Source organism: Sturnus vulgaris, chromosome 12 (genome assembly GCF_052056855.1).
Source record: "Sturnus vulgaris isolate bStuVul1 chromosome 12, bStuVul1.hap1, whole genome shotgun sequence".
In the NCBI taxonomy this organism is placed as follows: domain Eukaryota; kingdom Metazoa; phylum Chordata; class Aves; order Passeriformes; family Sturnidae; genus Sturnus; species Sturnus vulgaris.
Genome location: NC_142254.1, coordinates 10,553,644 through 10,569,994, shown reverse-complemented (window position 1 = coordinate 10,569,994; position 16,351 = coordinate 10,553,644). Strand labels below are relative to the sequence as shown.

At 39.2% G+C, this 16,351-nt stretch overlaps 1 protein-coding gene across 1 annotated transcript in view; it reads left to right on the top strand.

Moving 5' to 3' along the window:
* Positions 1–1,083: 1,083 nt before the first annotated feature.
* Positions 1,084–16,351, top strand: part of TOX3 (TOX high mobility group box family member 3) — a 99,327-nt gene continuing 84,059 nt past the window's right edge. The window contains exons 1-3 of the mRNA XM_088171888.1: positions 1,084–1,187; positions 9,098–9,122; positions 13,067–13,327. Coding sequence (XP_088028014.1) covers positions 13,310–13,327 — 18 coding nt within the window. The 5' untranslated portion in view covers positions 1,084–1,187; positions 9,098–9,122; positions 13,067–13,309. The remainder of the gene's footprint in view (positions 1,188–9,097; positions 9,123–13,066; positions 13,328–16,351) is intronic.

Genomic DNA, 16,351 nt, shown 5'->3' with positions numbered 1-16,351 from the left:
ACACCCACGTGTAGGCTTATTTCTATCTACATTAGTTTGGGCCCTCTCCTCTTTCTTTTGTGTTCTCTTTCTTCAAAAAGTGAAAAATATTACCCAGACTGGGGAAAGCTTCTAAATACAATGTAAATAAACATCTGAAAATAAATAAATCTGTGATACAGATTGTAGGTTTTTATCTTTAAGTGAAAGACAAGAATCGAATGGTGCTGTCCTTGCTTTTTTGTTTTTCTGTGGGAAGCATAATGGGAGAAGGTGAGTCATGAGTGTGTTACAGGAAACATGCAGCTCAGTAGTGCATTCTATTTGTGAGGCAGGCTTACTGAAGTGGTACTGTTAGGAAAATTCCTTTGCATTGGCAGTGAAAGGTCTGAGAATACTTTTCCAGCCCCTAAATGATCAATTGTGTGTTTGTAAATGATAACCAATGTAGCTTTTAGGCTGAAAAGTTGTGACATAGGTGTTCAAATGACTTCCACGGAGCACTCAAAAGACAAATAATCCTTCTAATGTCATTGGGGGTTACAGATTATTTGCTGAATGAAAATGAAAACACTTTCACTCACAAAGAACATAGAATTTCATCACATTCATATATCTCGAATAAGCCGTTGAAAAGGAAGATATTTACTGGAATTCAGAAAGAATTTTCTTGAGTTCTTACGGTGATAATAGTCCCTCTTTCTCTGATGCATCACTCAGCAGGTGTTAGCATTGAAAATGTGGGCCTAAAATTTTCACATAGAGTTTTCTCCATTATATTATTATTTTTTAAGAACAATAAATAGTGTTTTTCGTTGAATCCAAAGAAGAAATTTGTTTTGACTGTAGAATGTGATTCTGGAGAGGAACAGCATGTATTATCCAGTGAGTCATACTTTTCAAACAAAAAGCAGCATACAAGAAAAGATCAAGGTTTATTATGCCTCACTTACTATCAAAGAAAAATGTAATGGCAGATGCAATGTTAGCAAATTCATGGTGCTCTGTTCACTTTTCCACAGCAGATGAATGACTGTAATTGATGGACTGGTCAGACAGACTAAAACAAAATAACATTTGTCTTTGACAGATCAAGGATTCACCTGCTTTCTTTTTAGAGAAAAACATGAAAGCTGGAATGAAGTTTTATTGGAAGTGATGCACGTTCATTGTCAGTAACAGGCAAATGAGTAGTGGAGTGACAGAAGGTAAGCTCAATGCTCATATTTAATATTGTATTGCTAAAAGGCATGGATTCTTTCTTGGTAATTCATACTTCTAAGAGCAAGATTGAGCAGGACCCAATGTTTAGCAAAAAGTGAGGATGCCAAATGGTTTTTCAAAACTTACTGTGTGGAACAAAGTCACTTAACTACTCAGTATGCTTCAGAGTGAGCACTGTGGACTCAGCAATATGGAAAATAACCAGAAGGTCCTTCTGCCATCTTTTCTCCTTGCTGTCTGGTATCCTTCTTTATGATATACCTAATGACTCCTTCTGTTTTTTTGAGGGGTGTTTGTCAGTATGGTTAAAATATTTTGGAAAGCCAAAGGTTTTTGTACCTTAGTGGAGAAGAGCCCTTTGACATTGGTAGACAAGGTCTTTTGTCCACATACCTCCCTCCCACCCCCACTGGACTGTCCCTTAGAACTATGTGAAACAAGCAGAAGATATAGTTAGTGGTTTTATAAATATAATTTTATCCAAAAATTTCCAGTTCAAAGAAGGACTTGCATAAAACCCCCCACTATTTAAGTCAGCATCTATTATTTCCCCCGCAAAAAATCAGGGTGCTTCTAAAAATGGTCAAGGTTTTGCTTGCTGCCGTGCTATCTACAGTGCATGGCCTTTGCAATAAAGAAATCCAGCATATAAAACAACTATTCCAATGAAAGCTGAATAAACAGTAAGCTAATTGTGTTTAATTTGTGAACTATTAAATTTGTGATAATGCTATTTAAACACTATGGTTCTTTACTGTACTTATCTGATATAATTCTTTCTTTGCATACGACCATGCCCTTTCAATATGCGTTGTCACATCTCTGATAAAATGGAGTTGAGAGTCATGACAAAACCAGGAACATCTGGGAAATGAGAACAGAAAAGCTGAGTGTCAGATAGCAATCAATGGATCACTTAGGGCAATTATGCTTAGGAAATGAAGGTAGTGCAGATGATGTAATTTGCACATGATCAGGCTGGTGAAGGGAGTCAACACCGCTCCCCTTAGGCTGTTATGGAGATGCCTGTGCAGATGTCTGTCCTAGAAATGCCACGCGTTCAGGAGAAGCTGTCAGCTCCCCGAGGAACCACCCACTTCAGATGAGACAGAGCAGGGCAAATGCCCCGTGGCAGAGCCATCCATTAGGACAATCTGTGTGAGCCACACTCTAAAGAAATGAGCGAACCGGAACAGAATAGAACACGAATTGTAAAGCACAGACTTCTCCTTCCAGTCAGTTTAAGCTTCCTGGCTTAGTCCAGTCTTGACACCTCTCCAGTGACACATAACTTACTCTGTTTTGCCATGTCTGTCCTTTCCCATTTGTCCAAGTTTATTATTTTTGTCATTTCAACTTAGCCCGTTTTCCTTTTCTACATTTTCTAGTGCAATTAGCTGAGTGATTTTGCTCCCTTCCTTTTCACATCATGTCAACTAATCACTTGCCTATATTTCTCTTGCCTCAGCTGGGCACATTTTTGTTATTCAACAATTCAGCTTTAAGCTTCCCCCCCTCTTAGTGCTGCCCCCATCGTTATTTATTAATGCTTTGCACAACTCTTCACCAAGAACTTTGACTTATCTTAAAGACTTTCAATAATTAAGCCCCACAATAAGCCTATAAAGGATGCAATTATATTATCTATTTACCAGATGGCTAACCAGGAGCAGACAGAAGTTAGCTAAATTGCCCTGGGTTAAAAGTTGGGGAAAGACAGTACTGGGAATAGAATCCAGTGTTAGTTGAGTTTCTCTGCCAAAAGCTTGTAGTACTACAAAGTGTGTATACCAGCTGTTGGGGAATCACTGTGCTGGCCCAGAATTGTCCTGCTCTAGCTAAGAGCTTAAGATCTATTATTGAATAGGTTTTCGAACTCAGTCCTTGCCCTTTTCTTTCCTAAGGGGGCAACAGAAACATCTGAACTTGTAAACTTGAAATGAAACTCTGCTGATGTTTTCCCATCTCTTCTGTAGTAGTTCTGTAACTGAGTGAAATCTATGCATAGCTGGATTTTTAAAAAACCGTGCGTATTATCAGTGCAACACTTTGAAAAAGAGAAAGTCATTGTTTGTCTGTCTATCAATCTATCTGTCTGTCACAGTGTGAGCCAGTCAGACAGCCTGCCCATAGCACCAAAAAGCCATGCTGGATTTGTTATCTGTGCAACCAACCATCTGGACTACATACTGAATTCTCTGTCACCATTAAACAGAGGAATCACACTTTGTAAATAGCGACTTTAAGGATTTTTTTCCAGAGCTACTTATTTGGTGAGACTGGCAAATTCTAACCAGTCCTTGTAAGTTTAGGTCTTGATGTCCATGTTCATCATTCATGTGTATAAGCTGTATAATCTTCTTTGATATGTGGAATATTGAACAGAATAAAACTTATGGACTATTCCAGATGCAGGATTTGCAATGGATTTATGAAAGCATTGACATGGTGCTCTAACTATTTTCATGAAGTATTTTGGGATAATTTTAAGGGTTACAGTGGAGACCTATAGTCCTTTCATGAACAATTATTACACTGATCTTTGAACTCTCGTTTTAAACTAGACATGCCTAATTTTCATGTTGGGAATTAATCTATGAAGAATCTACCATTCTTATGATGGACAAAAGTACTGCAAGTACTGCAGGTGTTGCAGCCAAAGTGTGATCACTTCTATAAGGTTGGTCCCATGCCCCATGGAGGGAGAGCTGTTGTGCAAAATATTGTCATTAAGTTGTAAACATGAAGAAATGCCTTTTGGTCATTGCCTTGAACTACCTATGGGTTCCTGGAAGCTTTTCAGTATGAATGGCAAGGGCAGAAATCTCCAGTTATTCTCAATACATTTCCAGATCTTCAGGCATGTGTATATTCCAGTGTGCAAGGTGATGCCTTCCAGCAGGTCTAGTTACAGTATCTTGCATAAACTCACTGGAGTTGCAGAAGATCTTTAAGGGCCATATGAGATTTTGTCATGAGGAAGATTAAATGCTGAAATCTAGATGGTCTTTCTACTAGGAAAAAAAGCCCATCCATATGAAATTGTGCTCATTACTGAGGAAAATAAATTCTTGTCTGTCAAGCAAATGGCCAGGCTTTAGAAAAGGTTAGACTTGCACATCAATTACTAGGGAAAAACAACACCTGTGTACACTAATTACTTATTTAATGGAAGGTTTTCAGATATAGGGTCAAATTCTCCACTTGCATCAGTTGTATGCCAGAGAAATGTCATTTTCGTCAATGGAAAAACCCACTGATTTACACTGCTGGATGTTAGAGTAAATCAGGTGAATGGGATGTTATGGTGCACAATAGGAATGTCACTGTAATAAATAACATCTTTAAAACATATGCTTTATATATTCTTACATGATTGGTGTCCCTTTAAGTACTGTTTGAGTTAATTTGAGTGCAGTTTTGTTTAGTCTTTGTCTCATGTTTGTTGACTTTTTACTCTCCTTGCTATGTCAAAAGCATTTCAATGCTATAAATAAGAGCATGGATTAAATACATTCTTTGTGACAAGCAATGTGCAGTGCATTCACTTCTTTCATCTAGCAGGCAGATTATCTTTTTCATTATTTTGAATCTGCACTCTTCCAGTATTCTGAAGATCAGTAGAAGTACATTTAGATGAAGTTATGGAAAAATTATTTTATATATATATATTTTCTGCTTCTGACGGATGTGTGCTTGCACCTGAAAATATCCACATCATACAAACTAGAGTTTAAGAAGTAGCAGAATCTATGGCATTGGTTTTATTTATTTATTACAGGAGTTGTGTATGATGCTGTGGTACAAGAGCTTGTGTTATGATGAAATTGTGTATGATTCATAGGTTAAAGCAATTAGGCTTAACGTATTCCCTCTGGCTAAAGAGGTGGGTGTACAAAGGATCAAACTGGATCAAACATCATGCATCAGTTGTAGCTCCCTGTGCCCTGGCACTTGAGGAGTTGTGTCCTAATTCCTACCCCCAGCAAGCATTCTGAAACACGTCTGATGTCCTGGCAGGTATCTTTATGGTTCTATGGGTATGGCCAAACCTTTTACAGGTGTAAGTTGACTTGAATGAAGTTGTGTGTTTGCATTAAGGGAGAGTTTAATGGATGGTGTGCACTGTACCCACAGCAAAGGGAGACTGATCCTTTTTCAGAATCTGATCTCCCTGTGGTATGCAATACAGTAGCAGCTCACTTAAATAAAAACAAGAAACACACAGGAGGAAACATCAAGGCCAGTTAGCTATACAGTCTACTGAAGACATCACTGTATATTTTCAAGTTGCATATTTTCACCAAATATCACATTTAGCCAGTGATCTGCAGGCAGAGGTAAGACAGGAAGAATCTTTCCTTGTGTAACTGTCCTAGGGCTCAAAAAGTTCAGTGACTGTGAAGTCTAGTCTCATCTCAGGCAATTCTATTTTATATTTGTCTTCATTATTGAGCACGCTTCATATTCTGTTCCTCGGCTCACTGCAGCTTCATTGCTTCATTTTATGTATCAGGAAGCCGGACAAAGCTCAACTGGCAGCAGGATTTAGACTTTTATTAAGTCAGATAGAAATCATCTCACTCAGTAATCTGGAAAGATGGTGAGAAGTCGTGAGTTTGGCAGGATGGTCTTTTTTAATTACTGCAGATTTCTGATCTACATTTCCCTGCAGTTTAGCATATTGTTGTGAACTTGCAATGTGAGTGTCAAACTCCCCTCTAGTGGTTGCTGTACACAGAGAATAAACATTGATTTAGCTTGATGACAAGTATTTAACTCTGGACAGAAAAGATGACAATTCATGAGATTCTGATGGTTGTACAGAATGAAATTTATTTATTTGTCTTTCTTTCTCTTTTAATGATTTAGTTACTTCACATGTTGAAATACTGTAATTAAAACATGATTCATTGTCAAAGCAAACAAACAAACAAAAACAAACAAAAAGAATTATGGCATTGTACTCTGCAAAATGCGAATGTGCCACCTATTGGTGATGCCTCTGCACTTCTTGATTGTTCTCCAGCAGGTCAGTGGCAATGTCACCACGAACAATGCCAGTTGTCCCATACCACACAACAGGGCTACACAGCTCTGTGCCTGCTTGTATTAATGCAGTACTAGTGCTGCAATAATATAAAAGCAAGAATTGAGCAGTAAGTGTGAAATAAAGAACTGAGTGTTAAAAATGTGCAAAGAATAGAGTGACTCATTAAGTGTCATTATGATTAAAGAGTTCCATTTCTTGCTAACAGAGTTCTCAGCAGCAGATTGTGAAACCAGAAATACACTCTGCAAGGCAGAAGTTTTTTGCTATGTGTGAAGAGGAAAGATATGGTGAACTTGTATGTTTCTCAGCCATCTGAGCTGTAAATTTGCACCTCTACAGTCCTCTCAGAGAATCTGTTAATAACTTTTTGGAAGCTCTTCTGTTTGAATCCTTTAAGGCAGTAAGATTGGATCCTGCCTGCACAGGGTCCGTACATGGAAAGGAAGAAGCCTTGGGACATCTGACACTGTAAACTCTGTTGTGAAAGTCTTGTTTCCCAGTTTTCAAAAGCAGCCTTCATTCATCCTTTATGTGTATTCAGAATTTTATTTCTGTTGATTAAATATTTCACACAGGTACTTCTGTTCTTCAATATGTGCCAGAGATTAAACCTGTCTGTGGAGGAAGCGGAAACTGCATTTTAAATCTGTGGTCCTTCTAATTTGATTTTTCTTACAGTTTATATAGGAGTTACCAATTGTCCCACTCTCCAGGATTGCATTCAATCACTGCTTATGGTAGAGTCCCACCTCTACATCATTTAGTAAAAATTAAAAAAAAAAAAAAATTTATTAGTTTCCTTAATCTAATAGGCAGAAAACTGCTATTTTGTAAAAAATTCTAAAACGTATTTTTATTCATAATCTTGCTACTTCTTTATGGCGTAGTTTTGGTGATGGTTTGGTGCGGGTTTTGTGCTTTGTATTTTCTTTTCTCTTTTTTTTTGTTAGTGGCTCAGCTTAGTGAAAGGACAGAGTCAACCCTGACTGGCTGCAATAAGCTAAGCAGTGGTGTGTGACATTAAATGTACACACTAGAATGTAAGATGTCATTGAAAACAAAACCAGTTCTGGAGAGATAAGGTAATAATAAGAGCTAGCATACAGCAAGCACAATTAAAGTACACCACAGTGTAATATTTGGCTAATCACCTAAAAATATTGGTTTTCCTTAAACTTGAGATTTGCCAGAATCACAAAACAGCCCAGCAGCCTAGATAAATGTCAGAATGAAGAATCAAAAAAACACATTTGAAAATACGGGGTATGTTGTTATACCCATAAAGGTTGTAAAGCAATAGCTGTGTCAGGTCCTCTTAAAAATAATACGCTTTCATCTTATGTCTTAATGTAAGAGCGTCTTTTTGAGCAGATGTTCTGGGAGTGCTCCCTCCCTTATGCAATGACAGAAGCATAGCAATGCTCCTAGAGAGGTTTACCTTTCAGAGCTGACAAGTGTTAAAAGAAAATGGGGGGTGCGAACAGGTTTATAATCTACATCACAGATATGTGGGAAAGGGTTTTAAAATACACTGTGTAAGGGAGAAGAGAAAAATCAGACACATTAAATAAAATCTATATAAATAGTAACAGTGAAGTCATACAATGATCTTTAGCAAAATAAGCCCCACTAAAGCAGGCCATGAGCAGTGAGAGCTGCTATTTCTTATGGGATGTGGTGATAAAGAAATTACATACTTATTTGAGAGGAACATAAATAAAGATTAATAGGTTAATGAGTTATTTTCCTTTCATTACTATACTATTGTACTTTATTATAATTGCTTTGCACTCATTTAATTAAATTTGAACTAGGGCCAACACAAGATAATTTGTTTTCCCTGTACTAAACAATGAGTATGCAGATTGGAAGTACTGAAGCAGTAATCAGCCCTCTGTTTGCAACACTTTCCTACTCTGAGTAGACATTATAATTGATAATTTGATTGTTGCAGCACTCCGTGCAATATATTTTAAAGCAACATTAACATAATGGAAATTATGTTGTGTGCCTAATCCAAGCTTTTCACTGTGTAAGTATACGAATCCCATTCTGTAATGAATTAGGGCACTATCCACCAAACATGCATACAACCTTTACACGCCTCGTTTTGGAACAGAGCTATCTCCTTCTAGTCTCCAGTCAATGTCTTCCCTATCAAGTTATAGCACTTAAGCTGTACACAAAAAGTGCTAAAATAGCTAAGCTAAGCATTTCAATGAAGCCTGATTTGTTCTGAAATAAATCTGTCATTAAAACTAAGTAGGTTTTTTATAGTCCCTGTATAATTTTTGCATTATTTCCAAGGAAGGTGCTTATCCTGTCCATTAGATTTTATCTTTCCATTGTCTCTTGTCACCTTCTGAGAACCCTACTAGCAAAACAATGATGTGACTGAGATGTTGAGGTTGGACTTTTCAATGCCTGTAATATAAACAAAAACTACCTCATTACATTTTTTTATATATTGAGCTTAGGAAACAAAGCTTTTTTTTCAGGATGAAAAGGAAAGGCTGAGGTTCTGTTTGATCTTTTCTTTATCCCAATCTCATGCCCACCACACAGTTTTCTGAGGAGTTGGTGTCTGCATGTCCTGACCCAGTGAAGTCCTGAGGATGGTGGGACAGTCCTGAGCAGTCGTGTGCCACCTCAGCAGCCATCAAGGTTACCTTGCCTTTCAAGTGTGGGCCATGAAAAAGAAGTAGAAAAACAAAGTGAAGTGTGATGGCTTATAAAACTCTGCCAACTTTAACTTTATTTGTTTTCTGACAAAATAAGAGTGATTTTGCTTGTGTAAATATTTGAGTCACCTCATTTAATATTTGCCTGTTTACTTTACAGCCTGGAGTGTCCCTGTACTAGAAAGGTGAGTTGTGGTTTTGTAAAATAAGTTCCACTTGTTTGAGGAAAGTGGTGTAGAGGAGAGTATTTCACTTACTGTCTTTTAGAACTGAGCTTGCAGAGTCTCTTATGGTTTTCCTTATGCAAGGAATCCTACTGAAAATAATCACGATTTGTATTTTATAGAAGTCATGATGAGCTTAACTGTGCTGCTCACTGGAGAGCAGTGCTAATGAGTGTGGAGTGGCACAGGTTGCCTGCACAGACTTCTTTTGTTCTCCACCATGTTTCCAAAGGAAGTTTTTGAAGGAGGTAGAAAGCCTGACTGGCAGGCTTGACTTCCCTTTTTTTCTCTTCTAGTGTGTAATTCCATTTCCTTTTGCTGACAATTCTTTGACATCATTATAAAGCCTAATATATTAGGAGAGATGCCACTATAATACTCCTGGAGCTGAGAGAAAATTAGAAGTATAGGAGAAATGAATGGTGTTATAGATATTTAAAAAGGTGTCAGAGAGTGCTCCCTGCATCACCACCCATCTCTAAAACCACTGATCCTCTGAGAGATCTCTCTGTCTATTACAATGGTCAGACACTATGTGCTTCCAGTTTTATTGTTTTGGTATTTGTATGGTTTTCCAGCCGCGTAATGGGAACTTGGGGAATCCGGCCTCAGATAGTTTCTCTCTTACATAAGACTTTTCACTAAATAGGTCCCCAAGATCTATCTGGGGTCCAGAAGGAATGAGGTGGGCTTTGTGTCTGTGAAAGGTGGTGGAGCTGGCTGCCTGTGGTGTGCTGGGAAGCAGCTGGGAAGCCAGGATCCCTGCTGGAAATCAGGGTGCAGGGGAGTTCTCTCATCTTCATTCAAAGCCTGTAGGAGGTTTCTTTCCTGCACTTAGTAGCACAAAGACAGAAGCCTTTTGTAACTTGTCTACTGTAAAGCCTAACCAAAGTCTCCTGAGTCTTAATAAAGGTTGCAATCACCCTCAGTGCAGCTCAGTTTTGCAATAAAGGTTGGTGCATTTCAATAACTTTTGAGTTTCCCAGAGACAGGCTTTGCCTGAGCAAAGAGACATGGGATCCATGACAGACAGGGCATCATTTAGTGTTCATATCAAGGAGTGGTGGGATTTTTCCACACCACCTTAGAATCTGTTACGGTGGATTATGCCTTCAGAAAAACTAATTTATAATGTCTCAAGTAGAAAGTGGATCATAAGTGCTCTGTCTTTTTATACAAAGCCACTGCTGTCAGCCCATAAGGCAAATCCAGGGAGGCTTCTGTTTTCCATTTACCGTACTTTTCAATTGATTGGTCAGTGGTGTGTATCCTTTTTCAGTTTCTTTATTCCCTCTCTTTCAGACTTGGAATATCATTGCCTGAAATCCTGAGGGTAACATTATAGATTTCTTTTTATTTCACACAGAGTCCTTTAAACACACAACATACCTGAATTGCCCCTCCATCTAGCTTTAAATCAGTCTGAGTGTGTAACTCAAATCACAGATTGAATGCTATAATATTGCTTCTTTTCAGAATTTAAAAGGTTGGACTAAAAAGGGAACAATTCTTTTCATAGGTGTGCATAATAAATATAGCATGACTAGAGATGTAAGAATGGGAGAATATTTTGATATGAGGTGTTATAACCAAGCTAGGTTTATAGTGAAATCAAAAAGTGCAAGAAGAAAGAAAAGCTCTGAAAAGCATGAGAGGATCATGGAAGGGTATGGATGGAAAATAAAATAGGAGATTTTCAAAGCTGAAGTTTTGTAGCTAGAGAATTCTACCTGCCATCCAGTGTGGATATTTATTTGGGATAAATAAAAAAGCAGTTGAGACTGTTGAAATGCATATATCAATCATCTGTAAGATAAAGCAGGTAGGGAAGATTGAAAGATTACAGAACAAAGGGGAAAGTGTAAGTAAAAAGAAGAAAATAAAAGAAGTGTGTGTGAAGGCTAAGATAAATAAGAGATTTTCTGAATACACAAGAAATGAGGTCACTGGAGAATGCAGCTGAGTTTGAGACATTGCAAAGGTAACCTACCTCTGGTTGAGAGAAATACATTGTTCAGATGTTAAATTCTTTGAGTCAGTTTTCTCGATGAAGATAAGGATACAAATACAAATAAGAGACACCGAAACAGAAAAAGGAGTTTATATAGACTCTGAATACTGATGAATATTAGAACTTTAAAAATCAACCCAGATTTCTGGGAGAAAATGAAACACTCAGGAGGAGACACAAACATGCTGACCATGTTATTGGAAATAGTGCCTGGCTGGAAAGGCCTGAAGATTTGAAGAATAGTCCTGGATGGTGAGTTCTTGGCAGATTTTAAGCCATGACATGCGGTTTGGATAGTCTGTGCTTACAAGAGAATGGTTCTGAACACAGCAGTTTCCATTATCCTTGTGTACTATGGGCCTTTTCAATAGAGAGAAGGGCACCAAAGTTTGCAGGAGAGAGAAAGTCTCACCAAAATGAGACCGAGGTGAGGTTGATGTGGAGGAGCAGTTGATGTGAGAGGTCACATCCTCACTCTGTTTGAGTCAGGGTATTTAAACACAATGAACTGTACTTAGGAGAAAAGGAAAGACCACGAGCTTGCAATCAGGTAAAGAATGTATAACATGCTTTCAAAGACAGCCCAGACCAATGGAGAGCAGTAAGACTGAAGAGTTCTCAGAAGAAAAAAAAATAATTATTAAATTAAAGAAAAAATGAACAGCAAAAGAATCAGAGCATGGTGTGAAATGCAAATACAGAAGCTTCATGTAGTCTGATACTGGTGAAGCATGACAGTATCATGGTAATGCTCAAAAGACCAGCCTCTGGTTTTAATTATCTTTTAAAAAAAGTTATTGTACAATCAGAAAAGCTTCAAAACCACTGCTAGTATGGTACAAGAGAGACCTTAGTTATTTGCTGAAGTTAGAGAAAGCAGGTCTATGGAACAGAGGAAATTAGGAGGTCATCTCATTGAGTCAGAGATAATTCTGAAGGGAACAGGCAGGATAAACACTACCAGGTTAGTTGGACTCTTTTGAGGTGCAAGAACAAAGGAGAAGAACTAAGAGAAATCAATGGCCACTGTATTTATTTGGAATTCCTTACACAAATTTGGAGCAATTGCATATATAAAATATTACATTAATGGCAGCAAGAGGAAGAAACAATTGAAACAATAATTTAAAGGGTTAGTGTATCTAAGCTTTTAAAAACAGATATTAAACATTAGCATTTATAGTGAGCTATTTTCTTTGCAAATAATTATACATAATCTTTTTGCAAGGCACCTCTATTGCAACAAATAATAAAAGAAGGCAGAAAACCCTCAAAATAGGAGTTTTAATTTAGAGGTGGTTATAACTCTGGTTATTGGAAATTTTCTTGTGGTGATTCCTCAACAGCACAAGTAAACTGTGTGTGGAAAGAGGGAGTTAACACTACTTTACCATATATACTTCTGTGTCTACCATTTATTCTGTTTGAAGACATGTATAACAGAAAGGATTGTGTCATCAGAGGAGTTACTTGATTTTGGGGTTTGATTGGGTTTTTCTGGTTTTGGGTTCTTTTTTCAAATGAATTTAAATTTGCATCTGTGCAGAGGAGTACACAAATGCACATATCACACACACACATATATATATATTTGTGTGTTTATTTATGGTATCATAACCCAGAAATTTGCATGCAGTAGTTCTGAACTAAAATTGTGAGAGCCCTTCAGGGGTCAGTGCCTCCCGAGAGCCTCCCTGTTCAACCAGGAGCTTCCCTTTTGCTTCAGCCATGATCCTCTTCTGTAACACAACACCTCATGGAAAAGTGCCAAACTGAAATGGGGGGTAGAAGGACACACAAATTTTATTGCCCGAGACAAATAAACTCCTGTTCAAATGTAAAAATGCAGAATTTTGTACGTGGACTAACAAGTGCTATATTTTTTTAATATTAGGAGTCCTTCAAAAGCTGAGCTGAAGCTGTAACATCCTGCCTGGAAATGGGAGCCTTTCCAGCAGAGTGATGATGGATCATCAGACTCACTCTATCAAATAGAAAACTTAATCTCCAGTAACTGAGGCTCAGGTATGATGCAAGACCACTTCTATTCACCCAACGATGACCGCCTCTACAGAAACTGTCAGCAGAGGTCCCTATGGTCTGCTGAAACCTGCAGCTTCCCTCTTCTTTCGAGGATATGAAGATGGACATAAAGGTAAGTTAATAGTAAAAGATGAATCACATTGAAGAGTGGAGAGAGGTGCATGATTGTGAAGGTGAATGAATATTGAATTGCTGTACATTGAAGCAGTTAGGAACATTAATTACTCTGGATTTTAAGTATTTGAAGGGGAACATGCACTATACATGTACTTCTAGGATGTGTGCCTGAGAAATTAACATATATCTGCATAACCCTAAAAAAAACCCTGTAGATTCAGAACCATTCCTGAAACTTGCCTAGTTTGTGTTTTGCTTCACTAGGCACATAGAAAAGATAGGATTTTCCCTTCTTCTTCTCAGGCAAAGTGGGTTCCAAAGTGGTTCAAATCCTGGTAATCCAGCCAGAGAAATGAAATATTCTTGAAAAGAGGGGGGGTATGCTGTCTGAGGAACAGATCTCTGCTAGAGCTGCTGCTCTTACAGGCACATCCAGGCTGGCTGTAAATGAGGTTGTTCAGGCAGTGATGTAGCCACAACAGCTCAGAGCTGCACAGGGCACGCTGTTTACCCAGTTTTTCAGCCATGGAACAACATTCACATCAGTGAATGCAGTGGAGACATACCCAGAATAAGAATGTGATTTATTCTTTCAATGTGAGAAGCAGCTATATGTTCAACAAAGGCTTTCCTTAGACTAATGGCCAAAGTAGGCCCCAGTGCAGCTCCTCTATAGACTGAGAAGAAAGGATTGTTTGTTGAGGCCCAACTGTCCCCAAAAACCAGTCTGCTGCGTGGATTCCGTCATGTGTGAGTTCTCTGCTGGCTTCATTGTCACGGGTGTTTCCGCAAGCCGGCCATGCACGGCATAACTGGGGAATTCACTGCTGCACTTGCTGAGAGAGCACAGAATTCAAAGTCCTGTCACAGCTTGGGAAGAACAGATGACTGCTATAGAACAGTTTAATATATATAAGATATTGTTTACCAGTGGAATACAGGACGGTGTGATTTTTCTATAGACCCTCTCATTCTTAAGGAATTAAAGCATTTAATGAAGGAATGAGTTAAGAGTTGTGGTTGTTCAGTCCAGAGCAATGGCTGGTTTAGCCTTTCAGTGCAAAATCATTGTGTGCTCAGCAGTAGCTCACAGAGCCATGGCCAGTAAGGGCTGTCGTGCTGAGACAGGGACACTGGCCTTGACACTCTCTTTGTCTCCTCAAACTGTCTGTGGTATTGCTTACTCTCTCTTCAGATGGGTACCAGTAGAAGAAAGAAGGAAACTTTTGTTAATTCTGAGGTTTTCCCCAGTTCCAGTGGCAGTAACTTTGACCATGTGGTGCCTTTTATTGTGAATTACAAGAGCTGCAGTTGGGTGAGCCCTGGTTTTTGTGTAGGAACTCTGTTTTTCACAACTGTTTTCTAGTCAGCAAGTGCCTCCTGTATTACTGGGAAAAAAAATATCTGCTCTCCTGCTCCAATGTGGGTAGCTACCCTTCCTGAATCAGTGAAACAGCCAAGGAGTAAAACTACACCATTTGCTTTCCAGGGAGACTTGAGTTCAGCTGCATTTCAAAGCCAGTTATGCATGTGCTTCATGTAAACTAATGCTCCTGAAAATTGCTGCTTTTTAAACCAAATTTATAATATCACTCATTTTGGATGCTACTCATTTGAAGCCTTTTGAAGTACTGTTTTTATTTGCATATCTCTAGTGCTGATTTTTGGATGTAACACTTCTGTGTTCTTTGCCTTTGTTAGTGTTTGGTTTAGGCTGTCATTACAGAAGAGACCATTCCTCCCAGCAGTGAGGTCTGTCTCACCCACGTATTGCAAGGACATTCAAGGATGTGATGCAGAGCAAATGGTTGTGCTTGCACAACCAACTTGCATGTTAGAACTGCACATTAGCATGGTTTTGGTGCTTGCACAATTTGCAGGAAACTTGGCTGGAACTGTAGGGTAGAAGTCTTTGCTCTAAAATAAAGGTGATCAGCTGAAGAAGAAGGCAGTGTAAGTCTGTGTGTAAGTCCTGCTCTAAGCATGAGCCCTGGTAATGGATCCCCAGCTCTGCTCTCCCTTTTCCAACCCTTGCACATCACACAGTGGTGGATCAGCACAGATCCACAGCCCCTCTCCAGCCTGGGTATTTGGTGGACCACATGTGGAGACCCAGAGCAGGACAGAGATTGTGACTTCATGCTCCACAAATGCAGAATTTCTTCTGGTTGGGCTCAGCTCTCAGAAGCTCTTTGTCATACAGGTTTTCTCACATGGGGCTTGTCATACAGGGCCTCAAAGCTCAGTGTTCAGACACATGAGTGCTCTGGTTTCAGTCTGTGTGGACAAATGCAGATTGATTGAGAATATAATACCCCAAAGGTCTCTGATTCAATCAAACACTTCAACATATCCCTATCTTCAGCCATGTGGAGTACATAGTTTTTAATGATACACACATTTGGACAAAAGCACAAGCTGTTCATGAGACTTGCATGAGCAGAAGGAGAGGCTGTGTTGATCAGCTCTTTTTCTGCTGGAAATTATTCATTCAGGTCACCCTTTTACTGTCAAAGTTTGGGAGTGGGAGTGAGCCATGGCAAGAGTTTAAGGGGGTGGAGAGGCTCCATTGGATGCAGAATGATGGAAGAAGGGTGAGAGGGTGGGGAGGAGAAGAGCCACTGCCCCCTCATGCTCCTGATCCTGGTCACGGTCCTGCATGAGGTGCCTTTTGCTGGTCTGGCTGCTGCTCCAGCCCAAGAGCTGCCTCCTGTGTATGAGACTGATTTCCCTGTGCCTCTCTGTGACTGCCATGCCTCCTGTGCCCTGCACTGGTGGCTGTCTGTGTCCCTGGGCTGTGCCCATCACCCCATCCCCAGTCCCATCAATGTGCTCTGGGCAGAAGAGGAACTTGCAGAGTTGAGGCTGTGATTGCTGTGAAGGTGTAGCTGTACCTCAGCAGCTGGATGGATGTCACTGAAAGTGAGAGAAGGAGGAGAAGAAAACCCGCACAACAAGTTTTGGAAAAATCTATATCAAACAATACCTGTTGTGGGAACTGCTTTCAGTGAGATGCAAA